The 18,085-nt window shown below is 39.0% G+C and overlaps 1 protein-coding gene across 1 annotated transcript; it reads right to left on the bottom strand.

Annotated features, from left to right (window-relative positions):
* Positions 1–486: 486 nt before the first annotated feature.
* spef2 (sperm flagellar and cilia associated 2) lies at positions 487–18,019 on the bottom strand. Its single transcript, XM_023958293.2, has 39 exons — positions 17,779–18,019; positions 17,545–17,647; positions 16,274–16,523; positions 15,945–16,103; positions 15,663–15,752; positions 15,487–15,563; positions 15,164–15,383; positions 14,803–14,991; positions 13,902–14,089; positions 13,266–13,437; positions 12,884–13,103; positions 11,810–11,883; positions 11,618–11,681; positions 11,452–11,489; positions 11,262–11,365; positions 10,847–11,094; positions 7,563–7,620; positions 7,337–7,491; positions 7,056–7,181; positions 6,865–6,983; positions 6,561–6,718; positions 6,036–6,174; positions 5,822–5,959; positions 5,582–5,730; positions 5,405–5,461; positions 5,245–5,326; positions 5,072–5,152; positions 4,831–4,954; positions 4,609–4,716; positions 4,026–4,164; positions 2,836–2,908; positions 2,568–2,724; positions 2,377–2,480; positions 2,020–2,202; positions 1,837–1,929; positions 1,545–1,715; positions 1,207–1,404; positions 966–1,088; positions 487–889 (listed from the first exon to the last, which is right to left on the bottom strand). Exons 1-39 carry the CDS (start codon positions 17,834–17,836, stop codon positions 815–817), a joined length of 5,064 nt encoding a protein of 1,687 aa, XP_023814061.1. The 5' UTR covers positions 17,837–18,019; the 3' UTR covers positions 487–814.
* Between the last annotated feature and the right edge of the window lie 66 nt (positions 18,020–18,085).

Raw genomic sequence — 18,085 nt, 5'->3', positions numbered from 1 at the left:
TGCTTTTTTGGCTTTAATTTATCCTAAAAATGTTATGATACAATAGAATAATAAAGTTTACTACATTTTATTCAAGCTAATTTAGCCCCTTCTTGTTGTTTTCACTGTCAGTACCTGTATTTTTTGCTAATTAATTTTTAAGTCTTTGGCTGTGTCTACCTTTTTTTTAAAGCAAACTAAGCATTAACCAAGTTACCTAAACACATAAACTTAAGTATTAAAGCCTTTATTCAATCAAACAATTCATCTATATGTCAAAGCTTAAATATCATATAATTTTAAAAGTTTCTAGGTTCACCAAATATCTCAAAAAAACAAATTATTTAATAAAATAAAAAATATATAAATGTAAGAGGACTAAAATAGTTAAAATAAAGGATAATGTGGTAAAGAGATAAATGAAAGACTCACGAATGGTTGGTTAACAGTTTGACATAAAACTGATCATTTTTCAAATGTTGCCATGGTAGAAAATAAAGTAAAAAGTTGAATTAAATGTATTTATTTTTCTGTTATTCAGTGATCTGATGCTTTACTGTGGGAGTCAGAAAATTAGAAAAGCTAGTCTGAATGTATTTGTTGTAAAACAGGAGAAGAAAGAAGCAGGAAAACCGAGAGTTACTGTAACTAAAAGATTAATTTGAACTATGATGTCATGCAAATGTCTTAACATTTGTAATAACGTTTTTGCGCTTGGTAAATTTGAGATGAACTTCTATATATTTATGACATAGAATAAATCAATATTTTGACCATATGTAGCAACATTTCTCCAAATGTAATGAAGATAGATGAGCATCGGCAGCATCTTTTTTCAGATGCTCGTTAAAACTGTTGAGCTGCTCGTCTCCCTTTTGTTCTGGTGAGCCAAAAGCATTTCATAAATGTTCTAAGAGAAAAGAAAAAAGATATTTGGTTAGAGTAACAGGAAGTAAAAAATATATATACATTATGTTGAAACTTACAACAAGCAGGTATTGTGTGGAGGTCTCCATCAGCACTTGAATGTAGGGATGCTTGGAAAGAACAGAAAAGGGGATGCATTCTTCTGGTTTGTATCCAAGCTCCACATATATGTGTGTCAAGTGCTAGTCGTCAAGAGATATGAAAAGATTTAACAGGATCAATCTGACAGGTATCAACATTTTATTCACATCACTTGTTCATGTATTTTGCTAAACACAAAGTTTGAATCTTCGCACATACCTCCTTGTGCTTCTCCTGACTTAAGAGCTCCGTATGAAGGGGGGTGTTGTTGGTCATCTTTGCATCTTTGTGGCAGATGACCTTCAGCAGAGCAGAAATGGAAACCTCTACATCCCTAAAAGAGCCGCTTGAACCGCTAGAGCTTCCATCAGCTTCTAAAGAGGTCAACTTTGTGTCTTCCTCTATACTTGGCATAGACTGCAACACAGAGACAACATCTGCATGTTGAATTCAAAAGGATGCAACTACTGAGAAATAAAAAACAATTGAAAGATTTGTAGAAGAAAAAAAAAGATAAATTAATTTGAATCTTGTTTTCTTTTCTTTTGTGAATTTACCATAATGAGATGGTCCACAGAGGGCTGTCTGAGAGGCTGTCCCAACACAACACTGAGTCCTCTGACAAATCCTTGTCTGGGGTCGGGGTCAGCTGAGAAATACTGCAGCATGGACACATAATCCAGCTGAGGCGGTGAGATGGAGCCGTCTGCAAACAGCTGAAAGAAGAACTAAAGCGGAAAGAATTCAATCAACCAATAGGGGCATTTACTTAAGTACATGCATATAGTTTGAAATCCTTTTAACAATGTCCCTATTCAATTTCAGATGTCATTACAACCATTCATTTACCTTGGTCAGGTTAGCCACACGGCCATGCGGAGGCAGCTCAGAAAGATCCTCAGACAAAATCTGGACACCCTCATAAGTTAACCACAGCTCTGTCTGTTAATAGAAATAAAAGAAATAATGACACAAATAGTAAAAAATAGTAAAATATTGACAAACTAATCATTTTCTGCATGAAAGACTAACCTGGAGGTACTGTTCCTCGTTTATGAACCCTGTTTCTTTGGCATCTGCTACCTTAAAACTTTGCAACGTAAACAGCAGCTGTGCGAGGGAAGGAACTGGCCAAGGAAGAGAAGCGTAGAGAAGAAACTGCCGCCAGTCTATCAGATCATTCGCCTCTGTTAGCAATGACACTATTTCTCTCAGCTGCAAAGAAAAGGAAAAAGGTCTTCAATATTCCTGTCATTCAAAATTCTGGTGGCCACTTCAATTTAAATGAAATAAACATACAAAAAATGATTTCCCCCCCAGAAATAAGCACATTTATGTGGAATACACTGAACGACTTTGTGGTTTGAGCCTGGAGCTCTTGGTTTTTACCCATGTTTGATTGTCCACCCACAGCTTTGGAAGACTGTGTCTGCCTGTGTCAATGGAAAGCAGGTCTTTCAGCAAACTGTCCAATGAAGAGCTGGAGATGAAGCCTGAAAGTCATAAAGGAGAACCAATGATGGATGCAAAGACAAACACAAAGACCTAATTGTAACCCAACTCCTGTTTGCTGTACACACCTGATGGAGAAATGCTGCTTAACTGGTGGTGGATTGATTCTAGAGCACCCATTGACAGCATGAATCCTGAGGGTTTGTCTAAAAGATCTGGATCTGGAGGAGGAGCCAGGCTTGCTGCCATCTGACTGTTTTCTTTCAGGTAGAAATCAGAGCCGTCCTGAATGAAAGGAGAGAACAACTTGTGCAGCAAACCGCTATACTGACTTTGATCTTTGATGATTTAAATATTAAGAGAGAAATACAGAGTTGAATAAAAGTAAGTACAAACCAACACCACTTCATACTGCAACTTAGCTTTAGCCGCGATGTGGTGGTGAGCCATTTCTTTCAACTGCTCAATACTAAAATAAGCAAACAAACACCAAAAAAGTCCTTACATTTGAGAAGAAAAAGACTTTCCGTCAAAAACTGAACAGAATACACTTTTAATTTATAATACTACATTAACCTGATTATATACCTTAATCATAAAATATCCTAATCAACAAATTAGAAATCAAAGAGTTTTCATTTCACAGTAACACACGAGTCTAAAGCCAAGTCGGCATCCACGTTCTTGAGCCGTAAAGCTGTCTGAAAATCAAATGAACTACATGACCGTTTAGTGCAGGGGTCTGCAGCCAGAGGCTCCAGAACCACATGTGGTTCTTCTAGCCCTTCACTGTGGTTCTCTGGCTACAGAACATAAAATAATAATAGGAAGAGTTACTTGGTGAATGCGAATAGACTATTAGATTCAAGAATCTATGGCTAAGATGCTCCTAGAACTGCAAATAAATCGTGTGAAGTTTTTTTGTTTATACCTCTGCTGGCGTTACAATAAATCAAGAGACCTTGTGTGATCTTCCATTTCTCCATAGTGCAAACATTAAAGATATTGAACGAAATTTTGGTAAAAAGTTTAATTTTCTTTAAGCTCTGTCCAAAGGGTATAATAGAAAAATATGTATTTGTATGTACTTTAATGTACTTTCTTCTATTGGATCTTAAACTAATATAGTCCTATTTAGATTCAAGTTAACATTAGTAAGTAGGGGAAAAGAATGACCAAAGTAGACTTACTTATAACGAAACCAAATGCCTTTCCTGACTTTCACTGTTTAACAGTTTTTATTAATGCACATTTTCTGCAACAGAAGTAGCACAGTGGGGTTTTTTTTTGTTAAAGGAACTCCTATGTGCTTTTATATAGAGTAAAAAACTATTTTAAAATTAGAATAAAAACTGTCTTTATATTTTCCTGTTTTTGTTGCTTAAGATGTGAAAGTTCAGTTATTTAAAGCATAAAAGAAAGTACAAAAATGCAGAGTGCACAGTGTTGCATTTTTCTAAAGGGTGAGTTTTGGTCAAGATAATGGCTCTAATATGGTTGCAGACGCCGGGTTTAGTGCAATGTTCCATCTAGTTCATTTACACTTGTACTGCAGTATTAGAGAGAAACGGGTGATTGTGTCATACCTCTTCATTTCTGCTAGATAGCGTGCTTGTAACAAAGTTTCCATTTGGGTTAAGGTCCTGTGTGCTCTCCTTTGAAGCAAGTGCAACATCACCAAACCGTGATGTTTCACCAGCTCAAGACGCATCTTTGCTCTGTTACCTAGGAAACATAATATGAGGAACACAGTAGAAGGAACACTGAGGAAATTCACAACGGTAGGGACCCTCAACACTAGTCATTCTGTTTCTGTTTGTGTTATGGATCTTGCTATAGCCTAAATCTAAACTTATTTAAAACAAATATAAAAAATAAATAACCAAAATTAGAAAACTATTTAAGGAACATTAACCAAATACTACAAATTATCTGATTAGCAGGTTATTGACTAAATGTTTGTGAACAGAAAGTTTAGTTTCAGCTCCAGATGACAATAGAGCACAATATCAACTGCAGAGGATTTCATTTTAAACCCGGCATGCAGAAGAAATGGCTGCAATATCAAGATAAACAACAACTGATAAAAGAAAATTGCAAAGATGTTTTCTTTCATAAAATGTATTACATTGTGAGATCAACAATTGAATCAGCTGTGTGTCTGTTTACCTTCATGATCCAGAGCAGCAACATATTCTTTTTGAAACTCCTCTGGAATTTCCTGGGTTTCAGTTTTCTCTGGGCTGATCTGAGATTCCATTTTTTCTGGCTTGTCACCTTGATCAGGAAAACAAAACCAACAAAAAGATATTCGTGTAGCAAAAGATCGCATTAAAAAAGACCTGTTAGAAAACCAGTTTTTCTTTCTTGTAGATATCTCAGAAAACTTGCCTTTTAGTTTTTCTGATGAACTTTTTCCTTTCAGAGTTTTTTTTGCTTTTGAAGACGCTTTTTCAACCTTTTCTTGTGATCTTTCCAACTCTTTAGCTTCCTTCTGATCCGTTTCCTTTAAATCCTACATAAATGCATTAAAACTTTGCACCTTGCAAATGCAGTAGAAGTTTCAAATGATCCATATATAAGCACAAAATGTAAAAAAGTAGCAGAATAACATTAGGATGCAAACTCTTACACAGATATCCAGAGAAATAGGGAATGTTTCGATGACTTTGAGTGCTTCTTTGTAGTTAAATGTGAGTTTTTCGTCCAGAAGCTAAAAAAAAATCATGACAATTGTCACTATTCTTGAGTGTGTGCACGAATCTTTTACAAATTTGATTATTTCAGCAGGATAGGATGTCAGACTTTCTCCGGTTGGGCCTCCTTGTCTGTGCTGGTCGTCATGGAGACCTCCTTTGGGGAAACAGGATGTGTTTGGGGGAGTGCGCTGCAGAAAAGAAGAAAACAGGCATTTTGGCTGCAAAGGACTTCATGGACCAACATCAATAAATGTCATGTCCCTCACACTTTTATGCTCTTTTCTTCTCCTTTAGGCATCACATTTGTATCCATTGGATTCTCACTGAGAAATGAAAATAAATATTTTGGACCATAAGATATTCTGAGTGTTTTCTTGTATATATGTCACATTGTATATGAAACAAGGCATATGCTTGATTGACATCAATAAATCAACTCTTGCCTTTCATTCTCAGCTTTGACTTCAGGGATTTCCAGTAAAGGAATATAAGTATTTTCAGAGAGGGGTTCAAAAGTCACTTGTTTCTGTGCAAGGCTCAAGAAGTAGATTCTTAAAATGTACAGAGTTTGATGAAAGCGGTTCAGCTCTACCTATAAAACATGATAGTCCAGTGTTATGATTTTCTTAAAAAACAGACATCCTTAGAAAAATCTGCGGCCAAGATGAAGCTAAAAATGCTACCTGCATTAGCATGGAGTGTGAGTTTATAAGGACAGCAGCGTGCTCCTCCAGCCATTCGTCACTTAGAAGTGCAGCCTTCCTTTGGTCATCTTGCTCCCTGCATTTATCAGTAATGTCCCACAGGCGCTCGCACAATTCCTGTACACAAGTGCAAATGTATACGTTTACACAAGTGACTTTTTTCTTTTCTTTTAATTACCAATAATTTTCTTACATCCAATCTACGATGAAGTTCTGGCTGGATTTCATCATCTTCCCTCAGATCATCAGGGATGCTGTTGAAGTCCTTCTGCCAATGACACACAAACTCCTGCTTCAAGTTTGAGCGTCCCAAGCAGTGCTTGTATCCCTCCCTATGCACAGCAAAAAAAACGGTATTACCCCTTTTTTGTTATAGCAATAGCTCTTTTCACCAAAAATATTTTGATTTTAAACTCAATGTGTCACTTGTGACCTATTTCTCCTTCAAATCCGTGTAAACATAGGAAGATTACACTTCAGAAATTCAGTCTGAATCTGCAGGAATCTGCAAATGTTAAATTGCTCTAAAGGTTCACATTCTTAATTAGAGTTTAGCAGCTAAACATAAAATATAAGGGGTTTAGAGTTCTTTTAGAGCATAGAAATGATTTATATTTGGAAGAAAACACCAGTATCCCTTTTTAATTCACAAATGCTCCTGTATTTGTTTATATATTTTGGAGTAAAGCTTGTTTAACTTGAAGTCATGGCCCGATACCTGATGCTTGAAAGCTCATGAAGAATGACAGTGCGTTGTGAGCGCAGCTGCTGCATGACTTTCTTTATATTATTGACATAAGAATTACAGACAGAATCCCAGAGTGGCCACAGAAGTGGTGCGATCTCCTGGAGAAGGTCAGGGAGAGGATAACCTTCCTGCATACAAAGAGAAAAGTAGCCACTAAAATATGTTCAAAATCTATAGTAGTAACTAGTAAATGTACAACCAAATGCTAAACTAAAAGCACAGTCTCCAGGTAAAAACAAAACAAAAAAACAGCATAATATCAGTGTTATCTTACTGAAGAAAGAGGCTCATCCATGTAGTCCAGACTGTATGAACGGGCAGACTTAAGTCTCATGGGGACTGGAGAGTTGTTTTGAGACAGTGATGTAGGAGTTCCACTCCTTGACTGCCAATCTGTGTAGTTAGAATAGCATGTTAATAGAGATAGGATTAACAATATTTAATCTCAGAGAGGGATCCAGTCACCTTTTGGACTTTGGGTTTTTTCCACCTCGGCTCTTGAAAGAAGTTCTCTGGGTGTGCTTTTGTTATCCATCACAGGTGGGATTTGGTCTGAGGATTGTGGCTGAGCATCCATTGGAGAAGGACCACCTGTATGAGTTAAAAGTGTAAAATAAAAATGTTAGAACATTGTGAGGAAACATTACTGTTTTCTTCAATAAAAGAACAAAGTACAAACAGCTTTCAAATAGAATAACTTTTCAAAGTCTGTATAATTTCTAAGGACTAGAAAAAACAGCAGTTACCTCTCTGCTTTTTCTCCATAACCTGTTGTAAGATCAGCTTCACTTTGTTGTAAAGCTCGTCCTCGTCTACATCTGCATCGACATTGACCAATATGTTTTGCTTTCCGCAGTACCATTTCTCCAGTGCTGGCCAGGCATCCCTAAAAGCTGTAATCCTTCAGGGGAAATCACATTAGACACTGGTCTTAGGGGCACAAGTGACGCATTGCTGATTTCTGTTTCTTACCTGTGTGTAATCTCAGCCAGATATACTGCTTTTTCTGCAGGCTGAGAAGCTTCAGTATCTGGAATGATACGAACAAACAAATAAAAAAACAATACAAAACATTTCTTCTAATATTCAGAAATGTTTGCAAAGACGACACTTTCTTCCAATGTTTTTCACCACAGATTAATTTGTTAAATCTATTCATTTACTTATTTTCTCATTTAATTTATACTGGTGGCCTTTTAGGTCTCTAGCAGATTGAAAACTTGTTCCTATGAACAGCAAAATACTAAAACATTCAGTCCACATTTTTTAAATCTGCAACAAAACTCTTTAAAAAACCTAAAATAAACCTTAATTTTTAGAGTACTCTTCATGCAGAATGTTGCATATCAAATAGCTAGACAGGACCATTCAACACTGAAAAATGTATGTGTCCCACTGTTACGCCCCCTTCTGTGTCTAGGGGTGACTGGTGGCATAACATAAAAAAAGTAACGTTTTGACTAATAATTTAACTGTAACAAAAACACCAAACGAATGTCTCCATAAAATAACCAAATTTATTTACATATAAACAAACAATCCAACAATAACTAAAAGTGAAGCTAAAAGGCTTCAGGGTGAACCCAGGCCAAAACAACAAACAAAACCCCAACTAACTGCAACATGTAATCTTACCTGCAAAGAAAGAAAAGTGAAATCAAAGACAGAACGCTAACCTCCCTAACCTAACAAAACCAGGAGAAAACATGTACTAAACAAAATGGCGGTTCACCCCTTCAGCTTCACTTAAAACATAACTATAAACCAAAAGGACTAAACAGAGTGGGCACAGACAAAACTACAAACTACAAAGAACTACAAAGTGCAACACAAACTAAAACAAGTGGAGAAGACATAAACAAAATGGAGAACAAAACAAAATGGAGAAGAGGGCCAAGCTGCAGTGGAGGCTTTTGCTGCAAGGCACCCTTCTCACCGGCTGGAGGTCCAAGTGGTGGCTTTAAAGGCCACACCCTTGCCAGCACACCTGAAAATAATCACAGACATACAAACAAAGATCCACAAAAAACACAGAAGTCCCACTCTGATACAAAAATAACACACAAACACAGAACAAACAAACAAAACAAAAGCAAATACGGCCACAGCCCTAACACCCCCCTACCCAAAATAAAACTTCTTCAAAAAGAAGTTTTACCCTAAGTGGAGCACACACAAAGCGGTAGCTCTCACAGAGCACACCACACAAACACAAGATGTACCACACAAACCTAAGGCACTACACAAGACACACCACAGAAACTCGGGACGCGTACCCCTCTGGGCACGCGACCGTCAAACTCGGGGTGCGCGCCCCACAAGACACGCACCCGTCAACTCGGGACGCGTACCCCTCTGGGCACGCGACCGTCAAACTCGGGGTGCGCGCCCCGCAAGACACGCACCCGTCAACTCGGGGTGCGCGCCCCGCAAGACACGCACCCGTCAACTCGGGGTGCGCGCCCCGCAAGACACGCACCCGTCAACTCGGGGTGCGCGCCCCGCAAGACACGCACCCGTCAACTCGGGGTGCGCGCCCCGCAAGACACGCACCCGTCAACTCGGGGTGCGCGCCCCGCAAGACACGCACCCGTCAACTCGGGGCGCGCGCCCCGCAAGACACGCACCCGTCAACTCGGGGCGCGCGCCCCGCAAGACACGCACCCGTCAACTCGGGGCGCGCGCCCCGCAAGACACGCACCCGTCAACTCGGGGCGCGCGCCCCGCAAGACACGCACCCGTCAACTCGGGGTGCGCGCCCCGCAGGACACGCACCCGTCAACTCTAGTCACCAAAGACTAGTCAAACAAAATAAACTCCAAATTAAACAAACAAAACAAATGTGTTTCAAACAAAATTCAACACAAGTTTGGTTAACAGTTTTTTTTTTTTTCTTCAAAATGCTGGCAATGTGCTTGAAGCACTACTTCCAATGTTTTTGGCCAGGCCAAAGACGCCACAATGCACTCAAACCAAGAGAGATGTTTTTACTCACAGACATGATGAGCAGTTGGACATCCTGTGTGGCAACCCCAGTCTGGAGCAATAGAGTTGGGTCTGGCCCCCTCCTTAACCGGCTACGGCAGCAGGGAACCTCCGCACCTGCCTCCGCCCGAGCGGGGTTAGTAGTATTGGCAACAGCTGCAGTTGCCTCCACTCCTACACCGTCACCTACACCACCTCCAACAGATGTCTCCAGCCAAGGTCTGCCTGCTCTCACAAGATGCTCTTGGCCTCCAAAGCCAAACAAGTCACAGACTTCAAATGCCAATGTTATGGCCCAAAAGAGAAACAAAAACTGTTAACCAAAATCTCCAAGCACAATCAAAACTGAAAAAAAAACCAAAGAACAAATCACAAATGATGTTAACTCAAATGGTTTCAAAAATCCCGGACGAGTCCCCAATTATGTTACGCCCCCTTCTGTGTCTAGGGGTGACTGGTGGCATAACATAAAAAAAGTAACGTTTTGACTAATAATTTAACTGTAACAAAAACACCAAACGAATGTCTCCATAAAATAACCAAATTTATTTACATATAAACAAACAATCCAACAATAACTAAAAGTGAAGCTAAAAGGCTTCAGGGTGAACCCAGGCCAAAACAACAAACAAAACCCCAACTAACTGCAACATGTAATCTTACCTGCAAAGAAAGAAAAGTGAAATCAAAGACAGAACGCTAACCTCCCTAACCTAACAAAACCAGGAGAAAACATGTACTAAACAAAATGGCGGTTCACCCCTTCAGCTTCACTTAAAACATAACTATAAACCAAAAGGACTAAACAGAGTGGGCACAGACAAAACTACAAACTACAAAGAACTACAAAGTGCAACACAAACTAAAACAAGTGGAGAAGACATAAACAAAATGGAGAACAAAACAAAATGGAGAAGAGGGCCAAGCTGCAGTGGAGGCTTTTGCTGCAAGGCACCCTTCTCACCGGCTGGAGGTCCAAGTGGTGGCTTTAAAGGCCACACCCTTGCCAGCACACCTGAAAATAATCACAGACATACAAACAAAGATCCACAAAAAACACAGAAGTCCCACTCTGATACAAAAATAACACACAAACACAGAACAAACAAACAAAACAAAAGCAAATACGGCCACAGCCCTAACACCCACAGAGGGATCATGAAAATGCTAGAAGGTCATTCAATTTGTTCTTTCACTACCACAAAGCACAGGATGGTTTAGTGCACACACTTACAATCACGCTCCAAAAAAACCCAAAAAGCCAAACATACCCGCTTGTCTGTACGCGCGTCTGACTGCACACTCGTCAGGAATATTCAGCATAAGAACCACGTCCAGAACCGGAGCAGGGGGTGGTGGGGGTGTGGGAGGATTGCAATCAGCAATGACATTTGTCTGATCACTTGCAACCTCTTTTCCTTCCTCCTCACTCCCACCCAGGGCTTTCTCCAGCAAGTGAGCTAGGTTGATGTCAGACGGAAAGCCATCCAGGATCCAACCGGAATGAGCTGGAACTTGACTATTAAATACAACTATTTTAGGGTGGAGTAAGTTCAAGTTCCTGGTTTCTTAATGTTGGCATATAGAAACAACACTGCATATTTCTTTAGTATCTTGTTAGAAAGAAATTCCAATGACAGAATGCCTGTATAATTCTAAACATAAAAGTACAGCGTATGATCTCACCGGATGGCATGTGTCATAATTTCCATCAACAGCTCATTTGGGATGGCATTCCCTCTCTTCAGCTCTTTATCCACAGCTGCTCCCAGAAGTGCACGAGGAGATGGCTGGTTAAAAGGAGGGAAAAAAAAGAAAAACTATTATGCCTTTATGTTACCAAAAATACAGAAGGAGAATAAAACTTTCTTTTTACCTTAGTGATACAGCTTCTACTTTCTAGAACATTAATATCTGAAAAACATCAGGCATAGTACTTTTAATTCATTAAGCTGCTGTGGTACATTTGTATTTTTATTATGAGCACATAAGATGCTAAAGTTTTAAACTAGAGCAGGAATTTAATTGGGAAACAAACACACCGTGCTTGCTTAACCTGATGGATGCTCTTCTCTTTTTATTTTTGTCTTTCCTCTGCTCTGTCACCTGTAGATTTTATTCACACAAAGATTTTCCAGTCTGTGAATGGGGTATAACTAAAATGTGATGCCATTACAAACAGAATGACTGATGGCAGCTTGGAAGAATGTTTTAAAGCTAAAGAAAAGACTTACTTCCTCTCCGTCGTGGTAAGCCTTCAGTGCCTCCTCAATCAGAGTGGAGGATGAGAAGACAAAGATGCTAAGAGCTGAAGCAGAAAACAGAACACACACATCTGTTGATCTAAATAAAGTGTGAGGAGTCATTTGAAAATTCAGTCTTTCAGATCTTGACCTCCACAATCTATAAGCTTAAAGGGAAAGATGCTGAACCCACATTTATCTGTACATGAGTGTTTGAATGTTTGAACTTTGAAAGAATTAAAAAAAATCTTCTTAAATCTACATGAGGGGGCCTGAGCACTTTTTCTTCACATAAAACAGAACCATATCTACACATAAAAAACTGTTAGTTTCATATTTGAAGCCCAGAAATCGAAAGTCTGTGTGGAAAAAAACTTTGGTCAACATTAAATCTGGGTTGGTATGAAATGTTATATTGTATTAACAACTAAACGTTCACTGTAAACTTTAAATATAAAATAACACATATAGTATACGGTGGAGCAGCGGTTAGCGCTCTTGCCTCACAGCAAGAAGGCCCCCGGTTCAATCCCAGCTGGGATTTCTGTGTGGAGTTTGCATGTTTGCATGCGTGCGGTTCTCTCCGGCTTCTTCCCACCTTCCAAAAACATGCTTCGTGGGTTCATTGGTTACTCTAGATTGTCCCTAGGTGTGAATGGGAGTGTGATTGTGGCCCTGGGATAGATCTGCCCAGGATGTCCCATGCCTTCACCCACAAGTGGCCGGGATAGGCTCCAGCAGCCTCGTGATCCCGCACAGGACAAAACAGGTTTAGAAGACGAATGAATGAACACAAATAGTTATTTTATTTAGAAGTAAAAGCCGCTGTGCATTTGATCAAAGAACAAAAAAATCTGTTCCTTTTGTTTTCCCCTTAATGCTCAAAAGGTCAAGTAGCCACAAAAAGCTGCCACAGGTTTAAAAACAACCTATAACTTAGTTTAGCCTATCAGGAATAAAAACTTGATTGAAAGTTACATTAGACCCACGGGCTGGACTTTGGACGTGCCTGATCTACATGATTATTTGGCATAATTTTGTTTGTCTGCATGCTTGACTTGATACCTTCAGCAATCCTGGCCAAGCAGCTGGTCTTGCCTGAACAAATGTTACCGAGGACACAGGCTTTGATGATGAAGGGAGAACATTCAGAGGAAGGAGGCTCCACGGTGGAGGAAGAAGCAATGTTTTTAAGTTTACGGACAACATTTTCCAGGATGTTGTTAGCTGATGGCACTTTGATCTCGCCTGCGTCCTCTGGCCACGCCCAGTCACCGATCATTCTCTAAAATAAAATAAAAGCATTTTTCCATCTTAAAAATAGAAAAATAAATCTTCTTGAACCATTTTGACCCACAGTTTTTATATAAAAATGTAATAATCAACAAAGACGAGCTAAAATTGTGGGTGGTCAAATATAAATATATTCTTTAATAGCTGTACTTACAGCATATTCATCATAGTCCAAGTTGTTGAGCGCCTCTTGCGGTAGCTTTTTAAGATCCAAAATATATTTTGAAGCAGAGAGTTCAAGACTCAACCCATGGCTTGGCTCATAAAGAGGCAAACCTTTAAACAACAATTCCTTCCAATCCCTCATCGTCTGCTCTGGAATCGTGCTGGAAATAAAGCGGTAAAAAAGAAATCATGGAAGGCAAGGCTACAAAGGAAGATTTGGCTAAGAGGAAAACTGAAAAGGTTTGGATCCGTTTTAAATTATTCACAATTAATAGTATTCTTATTTCTAATTTAGTTTCTTTCAAAAATGTTAATACACAATCAATATGAGACAAATTTGTAAATAATAATAACAATAATTGAGACAAAAACAATAAAATAATAACAACAATGCAAAACCTATTTGAAAGGGATCAGGTAGAAGCTTAGCTGATTGAAGAAACTATGATCCTACTATCAGAAAGTCTATGATATTATGAGGTAATTACATTATTATGTGGTAGTTATAATCTTTATTTTTTCCAAAACCAGTGTTTGTGTGCATGGGGTGGGTAGACCACATGTCACATAGTTACTGCATAAGTTTGAACAAATCTTTCTCTACATTCTGTGTGATGTTTTATACTTCTCTGTTAGCTGACGGTAATCTCCAACTTTGGTGGCCAGGTCCACAATCTGGTTCAAAAGGGCCTTGCAGTAATTGAAGTGTTTCTTTCGTTTGCTTTGCCTTCGCTCCGCAGAAACCCTGGCACACCATTCAACGTCCTTTCGGATTTCTTCCTCGCGGGCCGCCTTTTCCTGCTGAGCTAAAACCTGCGTCAAGGACAGAAAAAGCTTTGAGCCGCTTTAAACATAAACAAAGAAAATGTTTTTTTACTGAGAGATTTTAATGTATCCTTATTTTTTTTGCAAACTGGCCTTTTTCTGAGTTCGCTGCACCCCAAAAACTAATATGAATCTAATAATCAGTTCTTTAGGATTTGAAAACTTTGCAGCACATGGACAGTGACTTTCTGACCTTAACACAGTCACTGCTGTTTATATCACATAGTGGGCTATGTAGTCATATTTTCATTGAAATGTCTTTTCATACTAAGTACTTTTATACCTTTTTATACTTACTGCCCTTAGGCCTTGCTCTGTTGGACGGTCGTGCAATTCCTTTCATATTGTACTACCTGTGCATGTGCGACTGTGTGTGTGGGTGATTGTGAGGCCCTGCGACAGACTGGAGACCTGTCCAGGGTGCACCCCGCCTTCGCCCAACAGCAACCGGGACAGGCTCCAGCAACCCAGTAACCCCGAAAGGGATTTAGCGGGTAAAGAAAATGAATGGATGGATGGATTGTACTTTTTCTGTATATGTTTGTGATAAATACAATTTGAATTTAGATATATAGTCTGAGGACAAGTCTTTACAATTTCTATGCCCTAAAATCCAATTGACTCTGTCCAAACAACCAAGAACAAATAAAATCAGTCACAATCAAATGACAGAAGAGATTATTATTTATTTCTGGTCTCACCGCTTCCCTGTTCAGAGCTTCCCGAAAGTCTTTTTCTCTCCGCTCTTGGTACTGCTGCTCTACGAACAGCCGGTTCTCTCGAATCACTTCTTTCTGCATTCGGATCTGGAGAAGCTGAGTCACCAAACGCTGCTCCTGCTTGGTTTGACGCGTCAGACGCTTCACCAGCTGCTCGTCTCGCTGCAGCTCCTGCAGAAACAGAGGAGCGCTGTAAGGAGCATGAAATAATGCGTTGAGGATGTCTCTGATTTCTTTACAAGATGTAAGTGCAGATAAAATCATAAATCATTCTGGACACATTAGTTTTTCCATTCCTAAAAAAACTGCACATGTAAAAATGCAATACTAGAAAACTGTTGACCTGTTGAGCGGCTTGGGCTTTAAATTGTTCCACCAAGAATCTGTCTTGTCTAATTCGTCTGCGCTCACTCGCCAAAGCCGTCTCCTTCAGCCTCTGTCGGATCTCCTGCATGTATTTGGTGTTGGGCTGTAATATCAGTCCTGCTCCACTTTCAGACACTTTGCTGCCTTGTTTGATGTTGCAAAGTGAAGATTCGGCAGGAAAGGACTGACCACGAGAACTAAAAAGGGTGAGACACTGTGATGTGATGGTGAAGCTCTAGAGTCAAACAAAACTCCACACAGTAAAGAGAACATTTTGAACACTGGTGTTTTTGGCATCACCTTAAAGAGGAGTGGAAGCCATAGGTGACACTTTTTCTCATGTTTTTCTCAAACTGGGCAATCTCAGTCTGCACTCTCTGAGTGAACAAAGCAACACAACAATTGCAGACGCATGTTCTGTAAGGAAACAGATTTATACACAGATGGAACAACTGATTCACTTCTGTTTAGAATACCTTTGCCTCTTCCTGGATCTGCTGTTGTCTTCTCTTCATTGTTAGGGGGGATACACGATAAGGGGGCTTTGGCACATGGGCATCAGTGGCCTCAATACAAGAAAAGCACGTCAAAATGTGTCTGATTCAACACTGAAGATATTGCATATAAGAACAAAAAGAAGCAAAAATAAATAAATCTAAAAAAAAGGATTGTGCCCAATAATGATTGTATTAAACCATGTGGAAATCTATAAAAAATATATAGTTTTTGTTGATAAAGGTAAAGTGTCTTGTTTGTACCTCCTTAGTGTTTTTCATTATTTTCTCCTCCTGCACATTGAGTTGGCTTTGTAGCTGGAGGCGTTGCCTCGCAGCAGTCCTGTCCTTCATTCGGTGGTATTTATCACTATAGAGCTGCAGCTTCAGGTCAGCGTCACGTTTCTTCACCTGAGGAAGCCGCTTTTACAAACAACACAACAATTCTTGACTCTACTGTTGATCAAACTTTATGGGCTAACTTAAAAAATACATTTAAAAAAAGCTTTAAAAGACTGAAAGATGTATGTTTACACTTGGGGAATTACAGAACTGCATTTAAAAAATATGTAAAAGGATAATTAGCCTCTCACATAGGAGATCTTGTGCTCCCTCCTGGACAGATTTGTTTCAGCTCTGGGCTGCTCCACGTCCATCAGGCTTCTATTCATTTCTGGGCTCTTCCTTTTTTTAAGAATGTCATACAGTTGGAAAAGCAGTTGAGCAGCAACACCCTGCTTCTCCTGCATCAGGTCCTGGGCTGTGTTCATGTTGAAGGAGATCCCCAGGAGTTTCAGACTTGGCTCGAGGCGGATGAAGTTGTTCACTTTAGAGATGGAGGTACTTTGGCAAATTAGAATAAAGGATGAAATAATTTTAGAAATGCAAAACAGAGTATATGTCAGAGAAATAAAACCCCTTCCTGTAAGAAAGGGTTTAAAAAAGCAGGCATGTGTTAAAGATGATTTTCTATTCAAATTTAGTTTAATTATGGATAAATAACATATTAGTTCACCATCCTGTCATTCGTATCATAATAGAAATATGCATTTCTGAGGCCCCTATCTCATTAGCATGATCAGAACTTTCCTTACAAAAACCCACTAGATAGAACTTGGTCCATGTTTACTGGCCTGTAGTGGATTGTCATTCCACTAGAGACAGTGGAAAATGTCTGCTTCCATGAAAGGAAGGAAGGACGGACGGACGGACGGACAGAAGGAAGAGAGGGAGGGAGGGAGGGAGAATAACTCTTCCATTGTTTTTTATTTTTTAAAATGACTACTTGCTGTATTGAAACAATCCCAAATGTGTTGATTTTGTTTCGTCCCGTCAGCTATTAGACTCTACAAAACCTTTTAGCCACTGGAAAAGAATAAATGTTGTTGTTTATTGTTTATACATTTTAAGTGTATTGTTAGTGTTATTTATTATCCACCTACTGGAGCTATGGTTACAAGGGGATTTTCCCCTTTGTGAATTCTATTCTAATTCTTTATAAAACAGTTGCACATATAAATATGTTTGAATCAAATATGAGACAATGGGTAAATAAGGTGCTTTTTTTCCTGAACAACAATGGTGTTAATATTTTTGCATCTTTAACTTTGTTGTTTGTAAAAAATTAATAAATCACCCAGTGTATCATATTTAATGCTATATATATATCGTAAAAAATACGATATTGCAAAATGTATTTGTGGATTGCATCAAAGGGTTTTTAAACGTATATTAATTCCAAATAATTTGTAATTTTCCATCAACTCTTTGATATACCCACTTCTATATTATTAATTAGAACTAAATTTAAAACAGTTTAAACTGAATAAAAACATTACTCAGATTAAGCCTCAGAGGAACTTACTTTTTCTCCAGAAATTTGTTGAAATCCTCTTGCAGTTTATACTTATGAAGGATTTCTCCAATCAGGTAACCACTGGAGAAATCTGTAGCAAGACTGTTTATGCCTGTAAAGAAGAATTGAGTTATCCTTTGGACGATAAGGCGCGTTAAATATGCATTTTGTAGAAGAAAAAAATATAGCGTTACAGTACACAAGCTGAATCAATTATAGAGCTAGCTGCGTGCTGACCCTTACCGACCACTTTTGAGAGCTGGAGCTCCTGGTTAAGCCACCGACACAACATTTCCGCCATCTCTCTGATCTGAATGACACAAATTTACCACAAACTTAAAGAGACTAAACTGTAGACGTCAGACTTTAGCTAAAAAAAATCTCAACATCGCCTCTATTTAGCATTATTGAGCAGTTTTCGGTTTGTTTACGGCAGGGGCTTCAACGATATCCTGTTGTCATGGCGACATGTCAACTGATTTACGTCAGCCCTGTCCTTTTTTCCGTTTGTGACAGTAACACCTCTTTACTCGGAGGAAAACCACAATAA

This window comes from Oryzias latipes, chromosome 9 (assembly GCF_053564925.1).
Source record: "Oryzias latipes strain Hd-rR chromosome 9, Olatipes_Hd-rR_3.1".
NCBI classification, from domain to species: domain Eukaryota; kingdom Metazoa; phylum Chordata; class Actinopteri; order Beloniformes; family Adrianichthyidae; genus Oryzias; species Oryzias latipes.
Note: the sequence above shows the minus strand (reverse complement) of the source record. Positions and strands in the feature narration are given on the sequence as shown.